At 44.4% G+C, this 24,337-nt stretch overlaps 1 protein-coding gene across 3 annotated transcripts in view; it reads right to left on the reverse strand.

Moving 5' to 3' along the window:
- Positions 1-559: 559 nt before the first annotated feature.
- Positions 560-24,337, reverse strand: part of PRKAR1B (protein kinase cAMP-dependent type I regulatory subunit beta) — a 217,272-nt gene continuing 193,494 nt past the window's right edge. For all 3 annotated transcript variants that reach the window (XM_061599943.1, XM_061599942.1, XM_061599940.1), the window contains 2 exons: positions 6,708-6,789; positions 560-5,436 (listed from right to left, as the gene is read on the reverse strand). In XM_061599943.1, the coding sequence (XP_061455927.1) occupies positions 5,264-5,436; positions 6,708-6,789 (255 nt within the window). In that variant the 3' untranslated portion in view covers positions 560-5,263. The remainder of the gene's footprint in view (positions 5,437-6,707; positions 6,790-24,337) is intronic.

Raw genomic sequence — 24,337 nt, forward strand, 5'->3', positions numbered from 1 at the left:
CTATTCAGCACTGGTTAGGCCTCATCCTGAGTACTGCATCCAGTTCTGGACACCACACTTTAAGAAGGATGCAGACAAACTGCAGCAGGAAACAAAGCCCTATGAGCAGAGACTGAAACAAGTGGGTATGTTTAGCCTTGAGATGTCTGAGGGGAGATATGATAGCACTCCTTAAGTACTTGAAAGGGTGTCACACAGAGGAAGGCCAAGATCTGTTCTCGATCATCCTAGAGGGGAGGACATGGAATAATGGGCTTAAGTTGCAGGAAGCTAGATTGTGACTGAAGATCAGGAAAAACCTCCTAACTGTTAAGGGAGTATGACAATGGAATCAATTTCAACAGGAGGCGGTGGGCTCCCCACCACTGGAAGGATTCAAGATGTAACTGGATGGTTTAACTTGGATTCCTGCATTGAGCTGGGGGTTGGACTTGATGGACTTATAGGCCCCTTCGAAATTTACTATTCTGTGATGCTATGACACTATATAGGGTCTTTATTTCAAGAAACTCACAAGCCACTTTGAAGTTCAAAGAATTTTATTCATCTCATCCTTCCATCTCATCATCCCAATCAGTAATCTTGAAAACACAACATTGCTTGTTTTGTTTCCACTGAAATGAACTCCAGTGGTCCCTGTTTTTGATTTTTCTTGGAACAGATACAACAATAATTGCAATGTGGTTTTGGCCAAACAACAGGAGTCTGGAAGAGAATGGGTGCAATCCAGAAGTATCAGGTGGGCCAGAGTCCCATTTGAAATTAATAATACTTAAGTATTTATCTGTGCACTGGAGTTCAGTCTTGCAAATCCACAAAAAGATGCTACCCCTCCCCCCCAAAAAAACCCTTACTACCCTTCCTGCCCACATGTATAGAGGAAAGAGGATTAAAAAGGGCTGCAAAGATATGAAGAACAACAGCTCTTGTCTAGGGGAATAAATGTTTTGTTTTGTTTGAGAGCCAGTGTGGTGTAGTGGTTAGAGTGTTGGACTATAACCTGGGAGACCAGGGTTCGAATCCCCACACAGCCATGAAGCTCACTGGGTGACCTTGGGCCAGTCACTGCTTCTCAGCCTCAGAGGGAGGCAATGGTAAAACCACCTCTGAATACTGCTTACCATGAACACCCTATTCACATAAATTGGGATCAACTTGAAGGCAGTCCATTTCTTTTCTTTTTTTTACATCTTTCAAATATACCCTGCCCCAAACAGTAATGCAGCAGTTAGGTCTTTTGTCACTTCTCATGGACAAAAAAATCTCACGTCTCTCAAGATAAGACAGCAAAACATCTTATAACCACTTCAGAAATGGTGACTAGTCCCATCAATTGTTGGTCAATTTATCAGCAACACTTTTTTAATCCATTAAACTTTTTAAAACTGAATTTAATTTAGCTACTTACTCAATTTATACATTTCAGCCCTGTTTATGTAATCTGTAGCTGGGCCCCCAATTCTGTCTGTTTCAACGGGACTTGTATTATTTGTTGAATTGCACCCCAACTTTTTATATCTGTAAACCTTTGCACTGTCTGATGCTCTTCACAATGCGATCAAACGTGATCAAATGTTTCCTGCACATTACATCAGTCACATTTTTTAACCAATGCAGTCACAGAATTGCAATAAGCAAACAGAAGGAGTAATTAAACATTCATTTCCCCCCTTTTTAAAAAGCGCCTTTTCTATAAAAAAAATCTGCACAGAATACCAAAACAGTTCACAGGAACTAAATCTTAGATAAGTATTACATATGTTGCATTTTTAAAAAATCTTTTTAGATGGTGCCATTACATTACCAGTTATCTAACACAGCATCTGATTTTCCACATTTCGTAATGCATGCAAAAATGGCAATCAAGGTCATAAACAAGAATCATAAATACACATTACAAAGATCAAACAAAGTGTGTGTGTGTGAGAACCCATGAGACAGAAACTCTTCTTGCAGATACAGGATCCCATCCTGAAATTAATGGCACAAGACACAATCCAGTGGGCAGCTCCTGTACATTTCAAAGGGGCTTGCAGAATCCTGCAGAATCGTGCCTGCAGTAAATGGAGTTAAATATTGGAGGACAACTTGATCAGAGTGTTAAATTAGTGAGTTTAGAAGGTGGACAACCTAACTACAAATCTAAAAGCAGATTCAAAAAAACAGAGTAGCACTCAAATTAATTACTGTCAGAATACAACAATTTCCTGCTTTTGTAAGCATCAAATTTGAATTGAAACTTTATGCAAACAGTTACTAAACCTGTAGTTAGGGCGTGCAAACTCAGCTACTCCCCTAGCAAAGAGATCCAAACTTTGCAAACGTTTGCAAACTTTGGAAGTGTGAAAAATCTAATTAATTGTTTCACATCTTCGGGTCCTAAAAAGCTATGGGTTGTGTCCAAGGCCAGGCCTACTCAGAGTAGACCCATTGAAATTAATAGGCAAGACTAATTTAGGGACTTAGGTTTACACCAAGTAGAACTTAATTGGAAACAACCTTATGAATTTGAACTCCTTTTTCTTTGATGCTTCCTTCATCTCTTGAGTCCTCGCTAAGTGGTAACTTAACCCTTGGTAAGATGATCATCTATATTGCCCTGCCAAGAGGTGAGGTGAATCTTACTACGCTTTGGCAACTGATCAAAGTTCAGGGAAACAGCAGAGGGAATAGCAAGATTCTTCTCCATGTGCAGCGGGGCAGACACTCTGGCTTATCAAGTGGTTGGATGCATATTTGTTACCCCTCAAAAAATGGTCCTTTGTATTTGCTGTCTGCCCTAACATCTTTTTTATGCCTCAATGCAGAAATGGCCACTTTCTTTACCTAGGCATTTGATGGCTGAAGGGGACTATTCCTAGTGACCTGATGATCACTGATGAAATAATGTTTTTAACTGTGAATGTGTTTTAGAACATTGTAAACTGTAACTGTGTTTTAGAATGTTTCAAACTGTTTTTAGAATGCTTTTCTTTTTCTTGTTCAATTGTTTTTGTTATGTTCGCCACATTGGGTTCCTTTGAGAGGAAGGGCATGATATAAATTCAATAAATAATACATAATAATCATTCTGCATTCTTGGAGTGGAGGGACATTCTTTCACCCAAAGGTCCAGAATTATATCCTGCTGAAACAGCATACACAGTGGTCAAGCACTGTAATGAAGCTGTTGCAATGTAAATGTGGGAGGATCACAGATGTGAAGAAGGGCCACTGTACCATATACAACACTCAAAGGGAGATGTTACATTAATGCATGAAATCATCTCATTTTGGGAAGGTTTCTTTCCACCCTGCTGCCCCCTTTACAAGTGAAACTGAATGCAACTTTTTAATCAACTTTTTTGGCCCCAAACAGTCATTTTGCACTTGTATTATTATTATTAATTATTATTATTAGCCTCAGCAAATCTAATAGCTGCTTTGGGGGGGTGAGGGGGGAAAGAAAGTTAAACTGAGAAAATATTCTGCTCCTGTTCCATTTCTTGAATCAAAATCGGAGCTCACCTGCGTTGCTTTAAAGGTTGTTTGCTTTTAAATTGAGAAATCTGATCAGGGATCACACGTCAAGTACACTTTTGCTCCCTCAGAATTGCTCCAAAGGCCTATCTTTGACAGCAGGGGCTCCATTACCTTTCCCTGCCTTAATTATTTTAATCATATTCGTTCTCCGTATACTTCATGTAAATATCAGTTGCCTCGTTCCCCATGTCTTTATAAAGAGCCACAGAATCATAGAGTTGGAAGGGGCCTATAAGGCCATCGAGGCCAACCCGACTTGTGCGATGGTTGAGGAAGGGCCCTGGCTCAGTGCTTAGAGCACATGTTTTGCATGCTGAAGGTCCCAGGTTCAATTCCCAGCATCCCCAATTAAGAGGGTGTCAGGCGCAGGACTGAGGGAAAGATCTCTGTTGGAAATCTACCTTTCAGTCAAAGCAGGCAGTGCTGAGCTAGACAGAGCCATGATCTAACCCATAATAAGGCAGTTCCCTGTCTTCTTCAATAATGCATTGAATGAGTAATTCAGAATAGGAAATGGTGTCACAGATCTACTTTCCCCCAAACAGCAGTGTGGTTTTAGTTCTGGCAGTGGTGGGGTTCCCTGCTATGCCCAAGTCACCTGAGATGGGACTATGCCCAAAGCAGCCTCACCACTGGGGCCAAATTCCTGGGCCATAGAGAGCTATCGTGACTTTAAGGCAGGAAGAAGTTTTGATCTAGAGGAGTGAAGCTTATACACTGGCCAATGGAGGCTGCTCCGTTTGGTCTAGTAGTGGTGGCCCTGACTGTCACTTTCCAACTCTACTATTCTATGATTTACTCTTCCCCTTCAGTCTCAGCGTTGCCCTTGAAAAACTCAGCAGGGACGAGGAGGATGGGGACAAAAGCAGAATGAGTTGGCTCTGTCTGTCCTTGGCTCTGGCTCCACCTAGTGTTAGGGTTCTCTGCCTTCAGCCCCACCAGTCTCAATGGGCACCAGCCGCCAGTAACCCCTACCCCTTTACACCTTGCTGGTACTGTGATCCAGCTATCCTGGGACAGACTAGGTTGTCCAAAATGGAAGCAAAAACAGACCTGCTAGAGACTTTTCACACTGACAAGCAATCGCAGGGTAGGATAGTCCTAGAGGGGAAACCTGCTTTGGTGACGGCCCCTCTTTTGAACATTATTCATGGCCAGGGTGGGTTGGGGTAGCTTAAACCTGGTGATTTCAATGGTATTATGGTTCTGTCGCTCCTTACTGGACTATGGCTCCATTCACTAATTCCCACCTAAATGCTAGGAGGCGTTTTTTAATGTAGTGTTTTGGGAAACATCTAATTCCATAAAAAGAGCATTTAAAGATGAATATTCAAGTATTTCTCGGTTTGGGGTTTCTTTTTCTATTTACAGTTTGTCAAAACATACATAGGACTGGCTGTTCAGCACAATCAGATTAAAAAAATGCCGAAACAGACAACAATGTGGCTTTCAATGTTCAAAAATTACATTCTTAAAGTTAGGAAGGTTTGGTGACAGTGCTAACCTGGAATGTAATTCAGGATGTAAAAAACCCCCTCCAAATAGTTCCTGAAAGCCACTTCCATCCATGCCCTTGTTAACACAAGATAATGACTGGATATCTCGTGCTCCTAACTTGAGCATTTGAAAAATAAATGTAAAATACACACGTCTCTTGTTTTCTTCAGAAAGCTATGGAACAGCATGGGTGAAATGTTAAGTGCACAAATTTTTAACGTAAAAAGCAGCAAACAGGAATGGCTTAAACGGTGAGGGAGATGAAACTGTTGTATCTCTGGATGTTCCTCTTGAGGATTTCTGAGCAAGGGCCAAGGACACGTTCAAAGCGAGGACGATCCAACTTGACACACTTCAGGGGCCCACGAGCCACTACGGTGGCAGCCCGGGGCCTGTTGAGCAAAAGGGCTATCTCTCCTGGAAGCGAAAAAAAAAGTGCCATCATCGTATATTGGAGGATTTTGCATGAGACTGTCCACACCATGCATTTTATGCACAAGCACATGGCTTCCCCCAAAGAATCCTGGGAACTGTAGTTTGTTAAGCGTGCTAGTAATCATAGCTCGGTGAGGGGTAAATGGCAATTCCCAGGATTCTTTGGGGGAAGCCATGTGCTTTAAATGTGTGCTGTGGATGTGACTATGGTTATTTGATGCTTTGACCACAGTGGAGGTCTCTGTTCCCTCCTCTTTAGCTTTATCTCCCTTGGTTCCTCTTACCCAGTTGTGGGGACCCTTTGCCCCTCCAGATGTTGCTGAACTACAACTTGCATCATCCTTGGCCATTGGCTGTGCTTGCTGGGGCTGATGGCAACTGCAGCTCAGCAACACCTGGAGAGCCAACGATTCCCCACACCTGCGCTTAATCATCACTCTTGCTCATCATGCTTTTCTCTGCACTGGTTGATTTTATCACACTTGTTTCATTTCTCACCTCAAGACTGTCCATTTTCCATGTAGAAAAAGTCTTAAAAACTCCAAGTGGAAGCAACAGGGGAAAAAAGCATGCCTGTCGAGGGCCACCCTGTTTTCAACGGGTTTTTTTTTTAAGTGTTCTCTAGATTGACTGTGCTGACCCACCCTCTCTGAAAGTGTTACCCCCTGGGTACCTGCTAGACCAGCCTTTCCCAACTAGTAGGCCACCAGATGTTGTTGGACCAAAATTCCCATCTTTCCTGACCATTGGCAATGCTGGCTGAGGCTGATGGGAGTTGTGGTCCAACAACATCTGGTGGCCCACTAGTTGGGAAAGTCTGTGCTAGACCATTCAGGCCATTTCCTCCTGTTCCAGCTCAGATGGCTCTAGAGTACCCAGATGCAAAAGCGGAGAGGGCACCATTATTATTGTTGTTGTTGTTATATGAAGCACTATTGCAATCCCAGCAGAGAACATATCATATGAAAGCATGAAGAGAGACTCACATTCTGTGCAACAGAGCAGTGTGGCGGCTGGTGACTCTATGTCTGTGGGGCAGTGGAATCCATTCTAGGTTTTAGTCTAAACCTCAGCACCTAAGACAGCTCCTTGAAAGTTTGGACTAAAACCCAGAGCAGATTCCACTGCTCCACTGACATGGAACCACCAGCCGCCACTGAATGTGACTCACACAAAACCATCCTATGAGTGTCATAAACCTACATTTGCTTGATATTCTAAACATTTTCCAGTTGAGATTAAATGGTGCTTACCAAAATAATCCGACGGTCCAAGCCTTCCAACTTCCACATACTCTTCGTTGTCAGACCTACGCTGAAGGACAGAAGCTGTGCCCTGAAAAATATGTCCAGAAGGTTTTGTGTTACTTCAGTTAAATACTGAGCTTGAAAATTCAACCTTGGGAGAGGGACCATATCCAAAGATGTTGTGCGTGCTGAAAGTCCCAGGTTCAAACCAGGGCAGTCCAGTGAAAGACCCCTCTGCCTGAGAGCCACTGGAGAGCCACTGGTGGTGGTTATTATTATCTGGCTTCCTATTTACAATATAATAACATATATAAAACAGCTGCATACATAAAAACAGTTAAAACAATTGCATATATAAAAACGATTTCAAGAAAACAACTATAAATATAAAAACAGTTTAAAGCAACAGGACATACACAAAAGCCATTCAGATCTAAGACAAGATACCCACTGGGATGAAGATTTTAAGGGCTTGTTGAAAGAGGAAAGTCTTTGGCAGGCACCAAAAAGACAATAGATAAGGGAGGGAGTTCCAAAGGGTTGGTGCTGCCACACTCAAGGCCTGATTTTGACATTGTGTGGGATGGACCTCCTGGTAGCATCAGGTGTTCTGCAGAACACAGTGATGGGTTGGGCAGGTACAAGATGAGGCGATCTTTTAGGTAACCTGGTCCAAGGCTGTATCTTGGTCCCTAGTAGATCAGCCTTCCTTAGACTGCTGTTCTCCAGATATTTTGGACTAGCCATCAGCCAGCATGGCCAGTAGACTGGAAACCACCAGTTTGAGGAAGGCTGTAAGTAAACAATATAGGGCTTGGGCTAAATCATGGGTAGCCAATGTGGTGCACTCTAGATATTGTTGGACTCCAGCTCCCATCATCCCTGACCATTGGCCAGGCTGGCTGATAGGGCTGATGGGAGCTGGAGTCCAGCAACATCTGGAGGGCACCTCATTGGCTAGTCCTGGGCTTGAAGGGCAAATCATCTGACCTACTACAAGGCAACTTCTTGCATTCCAAGCCAACAGTTGTAGCCAACTACATTCTACTCTGAGTAGACCCATTGAAATGAAAGAACCTCAGTTAGTCATGCACCTCAATTCCATGGGACTAGCATTGTATAAAACCTTAAGAATATAGGGTGGTATTCAACACTAGTTCTACTCAGAGTAGACCCACTGGAGTTAATGGACATAGCTCACAGGTTCATTCATTTTAATGTGTCTGCTTAGTTGAATGCCACCTAAATAAATGTAAATGTACTGCCTTCAAGTCGATTCCGACTTATGGCAACCCTATGAATAGGGTTTTCATGAGGCTGAGAGGCAGTGACTGGCCCAAGGTCACCCAGTGAGCTTCATGGCTATGTGGGGATTTGAACCCTGGTCTCCCAGGTCACAGTCCAACACCTTAACCACTACACCATGGAGAAGAGTGAGGAAGATAAGCAGATATTCCCAGGAAGGGCATAATGCAGCAATGGCCAGTTGCCCTGGGACTGCAGAGCCAAAGGGAGGCATACAGTAGACTCTGTCATTGGCCAGGGCATCAAGCACCGTTGGAACGCTGAACTCCCTGCTTCCCAAGAAGATGACTGTGGAAAGCTGAAGAGCAACATGGCCCAATCCATCAGCCAGTGAAGAAGCAGCTGCTCTAATCGCTCACTTGCCTCTTCCCTCCCCATTCCGTTTTCCTTTTGTATCATGTCTATTAGATTGGGAGTCCGCAAGCAAGAACTATCTTTCAATATATGTAGAGAACTTAGAAAATGTAGCTTTTAACAGTGTTTGACAACAACTAGGGGACTTGATAAGTGTTTAATAGTAACAGTAATCCAAAGCACAGGATCCTTCACAGAGAAAGCCCTGGTAGATGGCCATCAAGTTGTAGCAGCAAATGTCTTAAGTTGCCTTTCTCCTGGGAGGCGGGGGGTAGCGTTCAGTAATTTGGCCTAGGAAGGCTTCCTAACAAGTCTCGTGCACCATCACAGGGGAGTTCTTGCCTCAAAAAGCCATTTTGGCACATAAGCAATATGTAACAATGCTCATGATATCATCTAAATGCCCTTTTAAATGCATCTTTTAGGACAAAATATATTTAGAAATGTATACAATGTGAGTTAAATATGTATTTTGTGATAAAGTACATATTTATACCTTTATGTAAATTCAAATTTTTGTGCAGTTTTTTTTGGAAAAAAAGCAGATTTAATGCAAAAATGGGATAGAATGGAATTCCAATACATGTGAAATTGACACAGATAGGAAAGAGACTGATTCACCTACCCTTATGCACTAGTCACACACATAGAAAAGAAAGCAATGGCTCTTTTTAAAACTTATATCTTCACTTGAGGTAAAAAAAAAATCCAAATTTTAAGCAATGCTTTGCCTTAGTCAAGACGAGACTTGCTGTCAGGTAAGTCTCATGCTTGCAGGATTGCACCAGCCAAGTGAGGGGGTCTATGGGGCATCATGCAGGTGCACACATTTTGGCTGACGTGCAGAACTGCTGCCCAGTTAATACTGCTGCTCTCGTGGCTGAGTAAGCATAATCTTCCAGGGATGCTGGCCACTCTGCCAAATCTTTCTTGACTGTGGCTGTGCAGACACCATAAACTGAAAGTCCATTCAAAGCATATCCCCTCAGTAATCATGGGGACTCTAGTTTACCCCTCACAGAGCTACAATTCTCAGCATCCTTAACAAACTACAGTTCCCAGGATTCTTGGGGGTGGGGTGCTTTAAATGTATGGTGTGTATGCAGCCATACTGTCCTCTGCTCACTTTCATTCAAGCTGAAGACACAATAGGATTTATCGAAGGTGCTCAGGTGCTGCCCACAAGCTGGCTGCGCACCAGCATGTCTTATAAAATTCTCCAACAGCCCCCCCGCCTGCTAGTAGCTAGAGGATTTCCCCCTCCCTTCCTAGTGCACATTTTTGCAATCAAAATGCAAGCATGTATGCATGATCCACAGACAACGCTGCTGTGTCTTGAAGATGCTTAAGAAGATGAAAATGCAAAACCAGCAGATTGGAAATTTCTCAGCTGCATAGACAGTGGAGGATGCTCCATTAGGGCAAATGCAGAGCTTGGAAAAGTTACTTATTTGAACTATAACTCCCATCAGCCCAATCCAGTGGCCATGCTGGCTGGGGCTGATGGGAGTTGTAGTTTAAATTTATTTATTTATTAAATTTATATACCGCCCCATAGCCGAAGCTCTCTGGGCGGTTTACAACAAACAAACCAATAACATACAATTAAAAACCACATATCATCAATTAAAATAAGTTAATTATACAAAAGTTAAGATATAATTAAACAGATACTAAGTGCATATTAAATACTAAAATGCAAAAATGCTAGGATACTAAAATGCTAAAATACTAAAATGCCTGGGAGAAGAGGAAGGTTTTTACCTGGCGCCGGAAATATAATAATGTTGGCGCCAGGCGTATCTCATCAGGAAGAGTATTTCATAATTCAGGGGCCACCACTGAGAAGGCCCTTTTTCTTGTTTTCACCATCTGGGCTTCTCTCTGAGTAGGCACCCGGAGGAGGGCCTTCAATGTTGACCGCAGTGTATGGGTGGGTTCATATCGGGAGAGGCGTTGCATCAGGTATTGTGGTCTCATGCCATATAAGGCTTTATAGGTTAAAACCAGCACCTTGAATCGAGCCCGGAAACATATAGGCAACCAGTGCAGGTAACTTTTCCAAGCCCTGGCAAATGGGGCACTGCCCCACCAACCTCAGTCTGCCCTCAGGCAGGCAGCCCCTGCCTCTTTATTTATAACCAGTCAAGGAACCCAGGTCCTGCCTGTCAGCCTCCTCCTCCTTAGTTTCAGTGTTGTCCCTGTAGAGCTCAGCAGGGAGGAGGACAGGGGCAAAACTAGCATTGGTTGCCTCTGCCTGCCATTGGCTCTGGCGTCACCTACTGTTGGACTCCCTGCTTTCCGCTCTGCCAGTCCCAATGGACACCAGCTACCACTGTGCATACAGGACCAGACCTTACAGCTGTCCAAACAGACAACTCCCACGCAGGCAGGGGACAGGAACTGACCACAGGAAGGATGCTGGCAAAGGGGAAGTTGGTGTCCCTCCATTCAGTTGTGGCCAAAAGAGGGAACTGCAGCCTGGACCCAGGGAGCAGTCATTATTTCCAGTTTGTCTCAGCAATGCCTCCATTGCATTATGCCTGCAAGCAGAAATGTCTGCGATACTTGAAATTTGCTAGGGCAAAATCGCATTAGGGCCCATTGACAGGAAGGGGAGGTGCCGTAGTTCAGTGGCAAGCCAGGTGATATCTCTGGCACCTCCAGTTAGAAAGGATCAGGATGAGCAAGGCCTCTCTGCCTGAGACCTGGCAGCTCCTGCCAGTCAGAGTGGACAACTGTGGGCTTTGATGGCCTGAACTAGCTTCACAAGTTGCTATGGGGAAAATGGCCTTATCACATCCTAAAGATGTGGACGAAACGCTCATTACTCAAGCCAAATACTTGTCTGTGCTATCTGGAAAAGAAAGCTCCTTCATGTCTCAATGCCTTTTCCAAAGATTTATTACCGATGAAGGAAGGGAGAGAGAGAGAGAGAGAGACAGAGAGATTGGCATTCCTATATCATGTAAGAAAAAAATAACGACCATCCTGTCTAGTCTCAAACCTGCTACTTGCCAAATGCCACGTCCCACAGGTCTCTTGTACCACTTACAGTGGGGCCTCCCCTTCCCCTCCCTCCACATACAAGACTTCAAGAAACACAAGAGTTTTCGAGAGCAGTTGCTGCTGTGCTGCTGTCTGCCTTCTGAATCCAAGAAACACCATGATATCTGCTGGAGGAGGGCAGAGATGGCTAGCCTCCACAATTAAAAGAAGAAGGAGGGGGAAAATTCAGATTGGCAGCAGAGAGCAATGCCTCTTCCAGAGACATATTTTTTCCATTCTTGTTTTTTTTAAGTCACATTTTCTGCCTCTGCCCAGCAAGAATGGGCCTATTGCAGACCCAAAAAAAGCCTCTGATATCCAGACAACAGGAAGCAGATGCAAGAGCAGATTATATCAGTTTGCCTCTCGCTGTAAAGCCTCGCACTTGATGAATGCTTCCTGGAGCACCATCAGAGGGTGACCCTCCTGGAAATCTGGTCCTTTCTAGGGCATAAAGGAGAGGATGCTCATAATTAATCATCAACAGCAACTCCATTTTACATTTGGGATAAACCCCGTAGAATATTCCATCTCAACGCATCCATGTTATTCCATCTGCTAAGGTTGCAAAGTTTAGTTGTAGAAACACAGATGACATATAGCCCACCAACAATTGACACTCAGTAATGTGCAAATACTGATATTTCCAAACCCATGCTGCTTCTCCTGACCTTATTCTGACTGCCCTAATTGGTTCACAACCCTTTGATAAGGATCACAATGAATATATATAGGAAAGTAGGGTCCCATACGTTCTAGTGGGGTTGTCTGTCCTTTAACTGTTGTTTCTAAATCAATGGGGCCCACGTAGTTTGTGAAAGAATCACCCAATGCACATCAGTGCACCTTAGTGCTGTTCAATTAATTCTAATATATTCCATAGATTTCTAATAAAACCATGGAAACTACAGGCTAATCTGTTTATGCAAGCATATCCAGACACATAGATGCTGATGTGTTTTAATTTCTTTTTAGTTTACTGCTGTTTTAATTGTCCTTTAAATGCTTTAACTAATTATTTTAACTGTTTTATTGATAATTTTAATATTTCTTGTAAACCGCTTTCAGATTTTCTTATAATCTAGCAGCGTATAGATATTGTTAAATAAAATAAAATAAAATCTGGAGAACTGAATTTAAGACTGGAAAAATGATAAAGTGGAGAACTGAAATAGACAGGCCTGTCCATCTCACCTCTGAGGCCCCTGACCATCAGATGGACCTCTGGATATATTAGAATGGAATACAATGGTCATGTGCCCATGTGCTCACAGTCTTCTGGTGTTGTTCACTGAAGACTTAACCTGTCAGCTGGAAAGCTTTGCAGCCTTAACATTTTATGAGCTTCAACGTTTCAAGTTGCCTGATGCCTGTTGCATTTGAGAAGGATGTTTGACCTCAGGACAGCTCGTGAAGAAAGATGCCGGCCCTATAGGCTAATAAATGTTTTGGGATTGAAATGATAAATCTTCAGTAATCTCAGGAATTCTGAAAAAGCACTAGAAGGTCTCTCTCTCTCTCTCTTCCCAGTAACTGATATCATTTAACCTCTTCTCCTCCCCTCTGAGTAAATATGAGCATCGCCTTGCAAGAAAAACAGTCCCTGACCTAAAATCAGTTTCCTTTTGCTACCCACCCAGGGTCCTTGCTCCCTCCCTCTCTTCCCCATGCACCTGTCTGCCTCTCCGACCCACCCACCCTCTCTCACCACACCAGGCACTCCTGTATGGCCAACCAGCTCAGGTTGCAGTAGAGCAGAGTGTTTCTTCATGGCTTTTAGATGCACTGGTGACTCATTGTGCAAAACTTTACAGCTTATTGAGGGCGTCATAATTTAGGAGATGAAAAATGAATTAAAATTTACAGCCCGTGGACTTGCATCGCTTCTGAAGTTTCAACAAATCATAATAATATTTTAAAAAATCAGAAGCCACCAAGAACTGATAGATGCTTCATTTTGAAGTGGTGGAACATGTCCAAAATGCTGTAAAGTCCTGATTGCAAAGTTTACCTCATGGGGGGTGGGGTGAAACTGGCCTCCTCTGCCATTTACCCATATACTGCCTGCATATTGGTGGCAATGTTAGGCCTCATCTGCACAATACATTTAAGGCACTGTGATACCAGTTTTAAACAGTCATGGTTTCCCTGAAAGAATCATGATGTGTAGTTTTTGAAGGATGCTCAGAGTTGTTAAGAGACTCCCTCCTCCCCTCACAGAGCTACAATTCCCAGAGTTCCCTGGGAAGAGGGATTGTCTGTTAAACCACTCTGGGAATGGTGCAAATCATTTCCTTTGTCTTTCCTGGCGAGAAATTTGCCCCAAGTCCTGACGAAAGTGCTTGCCATCTTGTTTCTAGGTGGACAGTGAGCCTGATCCACCCTGCACTATCGGAGAGTTTGCGGTGCAGTTAACACGATTCTGCACTGCAACCCTGAACGCAATCCAAGCTTATATGCAGTGCTGGTGGGTGCCCATTGGGACTGGTGGGGCAGAAGGCAGAGAGCCCAACAGCAGGTGGAATCAGAACCAATGACAGGTGGAGCCAGCTAATTCTAGTCCTGTCCCTGTCAACCTTCCTGCTAAGTTCTAAAAGGGCAACACTGATATTAAGGAGGAGGAAGCTGGCCTCACAGAGCAGTCCCATTTGCCCAAATGGACCAGCCTCCATTGCTTACATGGCCCTACACGGCTTGGGATCTGGGTCATGAATGGAAGCCTTGCTTACCATGAACCTTCCTGATTGTAAAGATTGTCTTCTGAGGTCTTTCTCCAGTTTCCAATACAAGGGAAAATAACGATGGCAGCTCCACTGGTGGCGTTGTCCCCCCGTTCCAGACCTGTGTTTCAAATCTACCAATGGAACACCCGCTTTGGGGCCTTACTGTCCTTAGAACAGTGGTTCCCAAACTCCCCCCATCCCACTCCTTCAAACCACTTGGAAATTGCTGAGGGTCATGGAGGATCACATAAAAGATTTTTCTGCCAGTTTTTAATGGTGGTTTTTTAGCAATTGTAATGCTCTGTGAAGATGCTAAAAGTATTTTATTAATTATATGGAATTCAAACTGTAATGTAATAAAACAGAATAAGAAATAAAAGAAGCAATATGGAAAATAAATAAATGATAAGAGTTGCTGCCGCAGACTACTTGAATGAAACTCATGGACCACACTTTGGAAGCCTCTGTCTTAGAACACTGAAGGCAGATCAGCAATGGTGGTGGAACTTTCTGATGCCACACTGGGGAGGCTTCTGGCCTTTGATTTCTCCCTCCCTCCCTCCCTCATATTGTCCAATAATCTCCCAGCTGCCTTTCCAGGGATTCCAAAGGTTGCTCCCATCATTTGCACTTGCATTTCATACCTAGGGTATTTCATTTGTGTATTTCGTTTCATACCTATGCTTTTAAAAAAATAAATCTAACAAAAATAATTTTAAAGTAAAAAAGGAATAAATCCAGAGTTATTATGCAAGACGACTTTTAAATTGCTAAAGACAAAGCTCAAAAGAGGGGGAGGGTCGTTGCTTGGTGGTAGAGCATCTGCTTTGCATTTATTTATTTATTGCATTTATATCCCACCTTTTTCTCCAAGGAGCTCAAGGTAGTGTACCTGATTTCCCCCCTCCTCATTTAATCCCCAAGACAACCCTGTGAGATCGGTTAGGCTGAGAGGCAGTGACTGGCCCAAGGTCACCCACTGAGCTTCATGGTGGAGCAGGGATTCGAACCCTGGTTTTCCAGGTCCTTGCCGACACACGCTGCTCTCCACACTGGCATGCAGAAGGTCACAGATTCAATCCCTGGCATCTCCAGGTAGGGCTGGGAGAGACTCCTTGTCTGAATCCCTGAAGAGCTGCTGCCAGTCAGTGCAGACAATACTGAGCTAGACAGATCAATGGAAAACAGCTTCATATGTTCCTGCCTTTTTAATGAAACACTATAATCTACTATACACCTTTTAGTGGTGTTGAGAAGCGCTCTACAGCTGCCACTGACATGGCCCACCTGTTCACACTGGACAAACCAGGTTATAACAGCTACCTCTCCTTCTCCATTGCAGAGCCATTGTTGAATGTTGGCTTACTGGTAGTATATATATAAAAAAACCCCACAAAAACAACCCTAACTACTACTTAGCATGAGCCAAACAAAAGCACAATCCAAGTCACGCTGAAATCAATGGAAACTCTTGCTGGCTTCTGCAGGAGTTGGACAGAACCCCCTACGAGTGCAAAATACATTTATGGCACAGATGACTTTGAAGTATGTTTTCATCCTGTTGGGTCATGTGCTTGATAATTTACCAGAAATTGACTGACTGACATGATGCCTCATGGTCATTATTCATTTGAATTAAGGTGGTTATTGTAGCTGTAACTGCCGGAATTACAAGTTTGGAAACACAGACAGACTAATCACTCCAGCAGATGGACTGAGATTCAACCCAACCTCAAGGTGATGTTTTTAAAAACTCCAAAACAATTTTTAAGGCAGAGCAGCTGGTTTTAATTTAAACTCTATACCAGCATAATTTCAAGCAATTTCAGTTCAGTTTCACCAGCCTTTGCTTGCATACCTATTCTGTCTTCTTGCCTGTTATAATGATTACCCCCTTTTGAATTGGGGTTGCCTACACAGGCCTCAAATTTGCATTTCAAAAGCAAACACTTTCTTGGAGTGATGTCCTCCAACTGACTCGCTCTTTTCTTGGTCCGTGAAGATTAATTCGACAATAATGTGATGAAAGAAGCATTTCTCAATCTGTGGTGGCACCAGCTCCCAAGCAACAGGAAGAGCTAGTGACTCCTTAACAAAACTGTAAATCACTTCATGCCAAACAGCCACGTGCTGCTTTGTGAATGATGGGCTAGTGGAAGAGAAGTGCCAAGGACTTTCAAAGCCTATGGGTGTTCATGGGATTCACATGAATCTCGCATGAACTTATGGAAAGGACAGCTAAAAATGAAAAGTGTGTATCTAACAGTGTGGCATAGTAGTTAGAGTGTTAGACTACAACCTGGGAGACCAAGGTTTGAATCCCCATACAGCCACGAAGCTCACTGGGTGACCTTGGGCCAGTCACTGCCTCTCAGCCTCAGAGAAAGGCAATGGTAAATCCCCTTTGAATACCGCTTACCATGAACACCCTATTCATAGGGTTGCCATAAGTCAGGACTGACTTGAAGGCAGTCCATTTCCCCCGCAACAGGATTGTACCTGAAAGATCTATCCCATTATAGTGACAAGTGTTTTTTTGTTGTTAAAAATGCAATAGTTCTGTGGTTTAGAATAGGGGTAGAAAACCTTAGACCCAGGCACCAAATGTGGCCCCCCAGACCCCTCTGCTGGAGGAGAGCTTTGCGCATACCATGGACTGCGAAAAAGACAAATAATTGGGTGTTAGAACAAATTAAACCAGAAGCTAAAAAGATGAAACTGAGATTATCATACTTTGGACACATCATGAGAAGACATGATTCATTAGAAAAGACAATAACACTGGGAAAAACAGATGGGAGTAGAAAAAGAGGAAGGCCAAACAAGAGATGGATTGATTCCATAAAGGAAGCCACAGACCTGAACTTACAAGATCTGAACAGGGTGGTTCACAACAGATGCTACTGGAGGTTGCTCATTCATAGGGTCACCATAAGTCATAGTCAACTTGGAGGCACATAACAACAACACACCCCTCTATTTGTGCCCCAGAACTCTCCCCAGGCCACACCCCTCACTGGCCCCGCTTCATACTCTAAGCATTTTTGCCTGACTAGAATGTGCCCTGCAGCTCTGATCATGCCTCTTACTTACCTGGACGGAGGACAGAAAGGGGAGTGTGACTGTGTGTGCAATCTGAAATTTGAATTTGTTGCTTTGCCCACTTTTGCCTCTGGCCATGCCCACAACTGGCATGTGGCCCTCAGAAGATTGCCCAGAAAGGAATGTGGCCCTCTGGCTGAAGCAGGTTCCCCGCTCCTGGTTTAGAATAGCAGTGGTTTTTTTTTTCTGTATTGAGAAGCAGTGTACCACTTTGCTTTTTGTGAAATACCACTTATTCACACATAACAGTTGTCATGCAAGTGACACTGCTGTAAGTCCCAAACTATGGTCTGGAGGAACATGAGGCCACCACCTTGCTGAAGCTAAGCAGGTCTGGGTCTGCTCTGTGCCTGGAAGGGAGATTGCCTGGGAACCACATGGATGAGCTTTAGGTTTCTATGATGCCCACCACTGGCATGCAGCTCCTGGAAGGCTGCTCATAAGGGAATGTGGCCCTTGAGCTGGGGGGGGAAGGGTTCCCCCTCTTATACGTGTATTAAAATAAGATATAGAAGACGAAGAAGGGGAAGAGCAATCCTCTCGCCATTCCTTCAGGCTGCCTCAGCGGGAGAGATGAGGTGTGAGGTGCGTCCCATCAGCTTTGCCAGAAGACCACCTCCCTCAGGCACCTCCTGCCCCTGAACTTTTTCTGTGCCAGCTGGTCCTTCTAAGAACTATTAATAGGTGATGCCTGAGTTTGCTATTTTATCCCCCTCCCTCCCTGTCCCTTTCCCCTCGTGTGTTGGGCTTGTTAGTTTGTAAGGCTGCAGGCAGGGGCTGTCTTGGTTTAATTGACTGTACGCAAGCCACTCTGGGAGCCTTTTGGGCTGAAAATGTTCTAAATAAATAAATAAGAAGAGCTGCTTTGCTTGCTCTTTTTGGCACAGACTCAGAAATATCCACAGGGTGGGGGAGAAAGAGTGAGACTGAGAGGTGCTTTTCAAAAATGACAATCCATCACAACCAGAATGCAGTAAAAACAACTGAGCCCACGGGACATTTCCGAGGGACTCATGAAAGGGTTAGGGTTAAAGCCCAGACACGGCTCCACCCGACTGGCCATTAATCACCAGGAAATTCCTTTTCCTTGATCCTTTTTCTGGTCTTTCCAAATTAGATGGAGGGGTGCTTTTTTACCATCGCCCTGTCATTGCAACAGAAAGTGTGTCTGCTCTGTGTGGTAGTGGCGAACACAGTGGTTTTGTGTGTGTGTGTTAAAATAATCATCAAAAGTTTGTGCCAGGAAAAGCTGAAATCAGTGATTACTATACATTATGCAAGAGGCTCCCGCAGGTAGAGAGAAAGGAGGGATGGGGCTTGATTGCCTACTTTCTCCCAGGGTTTATTCTAGCTAGACACATTTTGTGTAGTGTCAGAAAAAACTGTGCTGTGTGAAATATGCAGGTGAGCATATGGGATTTTATAAGGAGCTAGGTAGTTTTGAAAAAACAAATAGATGAGAAATGATGAAAGGCATAGAAAATGAAGATAAATGCTGGTTTGTATCAAAACTTCATAACCTTATATGAACAGTATATCATGGGACTGATTCCTTGACTAGTTTGGGTTTCAGCAGTGTGCTGGCTGTTTGTGTAGTAGGGGAAAAAGCCTAGGATAAGCCCTGCCTTCTCCCTCATGTGGTAGCATGAGCAGCAGCAGCAGCAGCAGCAGCAAGGTAAGTGATGGAGGTAGGGCTGCTGCGAGTGCCTGGGGGGTGGTTTGGAGAGCTGCCTGTGAGTGGGGAAGCTTTGGTGGCCCATGGGGGGAGTGTCTGGAGCTCATGGAGGGGGCGGGGGAGTGTTGGCAACCTATGGGGGGCAGAGGGAGGTTCAGGGACCTGTGAGGGGAGGGGGAGGTTTGGGACCCATGGGGGAAGGAAGAGCTTCAGTGACCCATGGGGGAAAGAGGGAGAGCTTCAGTGACCCACAGAGGAGGAAGGGGGAGCTTCGGGGACCTATGGGGGGAAGGGGCTTTGGCAATCCAGGGGGGGCCTTGGCAATGGCAGGGGGGGTTGGTGAGTGAAGTGAGCAGGGGCAGAATCCCTAGTAATACCATATTTTAAACACATTATTATAGTTCTTCTCATTATCCACCATCAGTGTATGTAGCATTATGCCAATTGACATAAACAACAAAGAAACGTCCCAGTCTTGCAGGTGGAAAAAGAGGAGCAAGAATAACCAGGTTAAGACAAGGAATGTCTTGTGTGGCGTAGTGGTTAGAGTGTTGGACTAGGACCTGGGAGATCAGGGTTCATATCCCTAATCAGCCAGGAAGCCTATTATTTGGAGACTGTGATAGACTTAGAGGTGGTAGGTAGCAGTACTAGGACTATTGCTGGCTGGGAGGTGAATACAATTTTTAGACCACCCCCCAGCCCTTCTGTACTGCACCTGTTCCTGGACCTGAAGAACTGCAACCTGTTGAGGAGCTAGAAGGTTGAGCCAGCCAACCCCACCCTGGAGAGCAAGTGTAAGAAGTTTGCCACAGCTGTAGCAATGCAATCCATGAATGTATAAAGTGTGATTTATGGTGTGCCTGGATTTTTATATATTTTATATTTTTACTGGTTCATTGTATTGTACTTTTGAATTTGTAGTTGCTGTAACTGCATATTTTCTTCTGTATAATTCTGTTCACCACTTTGGGGGCCTTGGCCAAAAAGCAGCATACAAATAAACCCATGAATGAATGAATGAATGAGGACGCTTGCTGCGTGGTCTTGGGCCACTTGCTATCCCAACCTACCCTCCAGGATTGTTGTGAGGATTAAAACGGAGGAGGAGAACCAGGTACACCATCTTGATCTTCTTGGAGGAAAAGCAGGATAGAAATATAAATGTAACAATAAATGTAATGTAACAATGAACAAAAACAACTTTTTTGGAGGAAAAAGCCAACATTTAATCTTTGCTTTTTCATTTCCTGCTTTATTTCTTCTGCCCCAACCTAAAAAAAAAGCAAGAAAGGAACAAGCCTGCCTTTAATTATCAACCCCTACTGATTAATATACTGATCAAATCGATTCAATCTCACAGCATTTCTTCCAATGCTGCCACAGTAAGACAAGGAGAAAATTCCAGTTGAGAGGGAAATCTGCCAGTATTAAAGGGGGGGGGCTGTCACCTCAAAGAAACTCGGCTAAGAAAAACAGACCTAATTTAGGTACACTAACTATAAAAGGCATAGTCAGGTGTCAACCTGGAAAGAATCACCTGGATGCTTTGGCCATAAAAAATTATTACTGGCTTCTATGGGAAAACAAAAAAATTAACATGCACCCTGACACCAGATCTTTCTGTGCCAAGCAATGTGGCATATTGCCAAGAAGTCTCTGTTTTCCTCCTTCAGACATGCCAGGGGACAAAGCCATAAAAGTCGCGAAGGGAGGGAAATGTTGCATTTTAAAGATTCCTCTGCTCGACAAAGCTGGCCATTCTCTTTTGCTCTCTCTCAGAAGCCAGGAAATGTCCACTGAGTCAACCTAAAAAACGCGGCTTAATAATGGCTTATTCATGAGCACTTCGTATTTGGAACTGACCTTAGCAGTTACCAGGTTTGGAGCTCAGACACTGCAAAATACAGCCCTCCCCCTCAAGTCAGCAAGATTTAATGTGAAAAGATGAAAGGAACAAAGGGGAGAGGAAACAGAGAACGAGGTGGGTGGAGAGGACTGAAAAGATGGAGGCAGTGCAGAACGGCCTGGCTCAGCCCGCCCCAAATGCCCTTCTGGAGGAAATCATGTTAAGCTAATGGACCAAGCTCCACCTGCTACACTGTGAAAATATTCAGCAGATAGCGGGGGCGGGAACCAAAGCCAGGCATCGTAACGAAAGCCTCCGAAAGGATGTTGTGCTTGTTGCCTGGGCCATCAGCCACAGGAGGAGGAAAGGGCAGTAGCGTCTGACCAGGAACAAAAAGGGGATTTTTCTGAATATCTCCTCCTTTGGGGAAGAGTCATCGCTCAGTGGGAAAGCATTTGCTTTGCATGCAGAAGGCCCCAAGTAGGAATGGGCTGTTTTCAACTAAGCCTTACTCAGAGTAAACCCACTGAAATTAATGAATCTAAGTTAGTCATATTCATTATCTTCAAAGAACCTACTTTGAGTAGGACTAATATTGAATACCACCCTTATGTCCCCTGCCTGAAACCCTGGAGTGCCGCTGCCTGAGCCAGATGTTAGGGACTGGGGGGAGATACTCAATTCAGTTCGCATTTAAAGGTGGATTTACCTAATTTGCACTTTCTGAAACAATATGAAACTGAAACACAGCCATCTTTCCCAATTAGCACTTCTATGAAATTTGCAATGCAGTTCTCTGGCCAAGGAATGTGTACAGTCATACATTATACTAACATAAAGTGTGCATCTAAATGCATAAAATAGTGAAAATAACACAAAATGCATTATATTAGGGAAAATTATTGTTCTTTTAGTGTGGCAGCACCTACGTTTGGAACTCCTTGCCTATTGACGTCAGGCAGGCACCTTCGCTATTCTTTCTGGTGCCTGCTTAAAACATTTCTGTTTAGGCAAGCCTATCCGGACACGTAGATGTTGATGTGTTTTGATCTCCTTTTACATTACCACTGTTTTAATAATTAAAAAAATGTTTTTAATTGTTTTTAACTGTTTTTATTGATAATGTTCATGCCTTTTGTAAACCACTTAGTGGGTTTTTATTTTTTAACAATCAAGCGGTATATAAATATTGCTAAATAAATAAAAATAGAATTGTTTTGCAAAAATGTTGATATTAGGCTAAATTGCATACAAAATACGTTGAAAAATTCACACTAAAATGCTTTTGAATTTTCATGACTTTTTTTTAAAAAAAATGCAAATTGATGTGGTAATGTGGATAACTGAACTTAATATTAATAAAAATGAGAAACTGAAACTGACAGATTTGCCCATCCCTACGAACCAGTAGTCTGACTCAGTCTAAGGCAGCTTCATAAGAATGAATCATTTGTCTGGCTGAATGGGCCCTGCACAGCTGTTAGTGTGGAAAGGAGACTTCATGCCCTTTAAAAGAGGATGATTCTATCCAGCAATAATGGGCTTCCCATAATGGGCATCTGGTTGGGCCACTGTGAGAATAGGATGCTGGACTAAATGGGTCATTGGCCTGATCCATCAGGCTGTTCTTATGTTCTTAATAATCCTTATATAGCTTTAAATACTTTCCTTTGGCTTAACACATTAGGAAAAACAGAACCAGATTAGATGACAGACAGACAGATAGATAAAAAATAAAGGGCAGAACTAGACTATAACACTACACATGGAACTCTGATCAAAAATGGCACCTTTGGGGCAAGCTGGTTCCCTCTGTAACGTTGTATTTACTTACAAAAACATGATTACCCCACCTTTTGGTACAAATCCCCTTAATGCAGCCAGCACCAACATCAGTATTAACAGGGCCAGGGCTAGGCATGACTGGGCCCCTGGGTACCATCCTGCCCCGGGCCCGTGGCAACATAGCCCAACCCCCCTACAGGTGGCATGGGGCTAATAAGCCTGCCCACCTGTCTCTCCTGTCCCTGTGAATGAAGTGCACACTGTGAGTGCATGCCTGCTGTCAACCAAGGTGGCGGTGGGGGCATCAGCGCCTTAGGGAAGCCCTCACCGCCATCCTGGGTAATGGCAGGCATGCGCACACAGTGTGCACGTCAATCATAGGGATGGAAAAGGTAGGTGGGGCATGCATGCAGGCTTATTGAAGCCTGCACTGACTGCATTGGGTGTGTGTGCCTGGGACCTTCCTCTCCACGATCTGCGGCAGGGTTGGGAGCCAGCACTGCCACAGATTGCGGAGAAGGAGTGCTACCCTCCCACCATAAGGAGGTGGGGCCCCTCTAGGCAGCAAGGGCACCACAGTCAGGGCCTGACCTGGCTGCACTCTGGCACCAGCTCTGAGTATTAAAACTATAATGAGAAAAAACCCAGCCAATTTTGCAAATAATAATAACAGAATGGTGCCATGTGAGAATACAAAAACAGAACTATAAATGAGCAAAGGTACAGTAATTAATTTGCCCCTGTTGGAAAAGCCGTATCTTTGCTGCTTGGCAAAAGGCAAGGAGCTGAGAGGCTGGGTGGCTGGGGAGAGCATCCCACAACGTAGATAGCACAGTTGAGAAAGCCCCCTTTCAGGTCCCCACCCACCATGCACCAGACACCAAGGGAGACATATAGCTGAGTTTCCATTGATGTTACGCTGCAGCCAACTCAGAAGGGACAGGAAGGGGGGAGGCATGAATTTCAGGCGCCTCCGCAGTCAGAAGAAGCAGAGTTGGGGATTGTTGTATCTGAGCAGGAGCGTGTGGGAGGGGGACAACCTGCTCTTCAGCCATTTCCCACGAGTAACGCCCTTTCCGAGCAGCCGAGCGCACTGCCCCCAGTTGTTGCAGAGAACTTGTGGGAGGAAGTTTCAGAAGCAGTGCCAGCTCCTCCTTTCCCAAGCAGTTCCCAGGAGGATTCCAGTGAGGCACTGCCTCTTGACCTCGAGCCTGTTGTTCGGGAGCAGGTGTCTTCGGATGAGCAAGTGGAGGCGTGGCCCCTGTCTCCTCGTTCCCGCCGCTGCGAGAAACGGACAGGGCAAAGACAGGAGTTACGAAGGAGTCAGAGATTACGTTCGAAAACATTTCCTATATAAGCCTGCTGCTCCCGGGGGGGGGGGTCGCTGAGTCAACTTCCTTCACAAGCTGCAGAGCATGTCTAGAGTTTAGTTAGGGACTTTAGTGAGTTAGCATAGGGTTTCCTATGAAGTGCAATGCTTTTGATGTATCCATTACTCTAATAAAACGAGATTTACTTGCACACACGCTCCAGCCTCATTCTTTCGGCTCTGGGCGGGACAGTTTGACTCAGCCACCATCCCTACTCGAACCTGTTCCCATGGCGGATGACATGGACCAGAACGGAGCAAGAGGGGGAGTACCTATCACCATGGAAGCCTTGTATGCCGAGATCCAGAACCTCCGAGTGACTACGCAAGCCCTACAAGCCGAGAATCAAAACCTCCGAGCCACAACACAAGCATCACTCACATCAGACCGCACCGCTCACGGATTGCCTGAAGAGCTCAGGACCC

Source organism: Rhineura floridana, chromosome 17, assembly GCF_030035675.1.
Source record: "Rhineura floridana isolate rRhiFlo1 chromosome 17, rRhiFlo1.hap2, whole genome shotgun sequence".
NCBI lineage: Eukaryota > Metazoa > Chordata > Lepidosauria > Squamata > Rhineuridae > Rhineura > Rhineura floridana.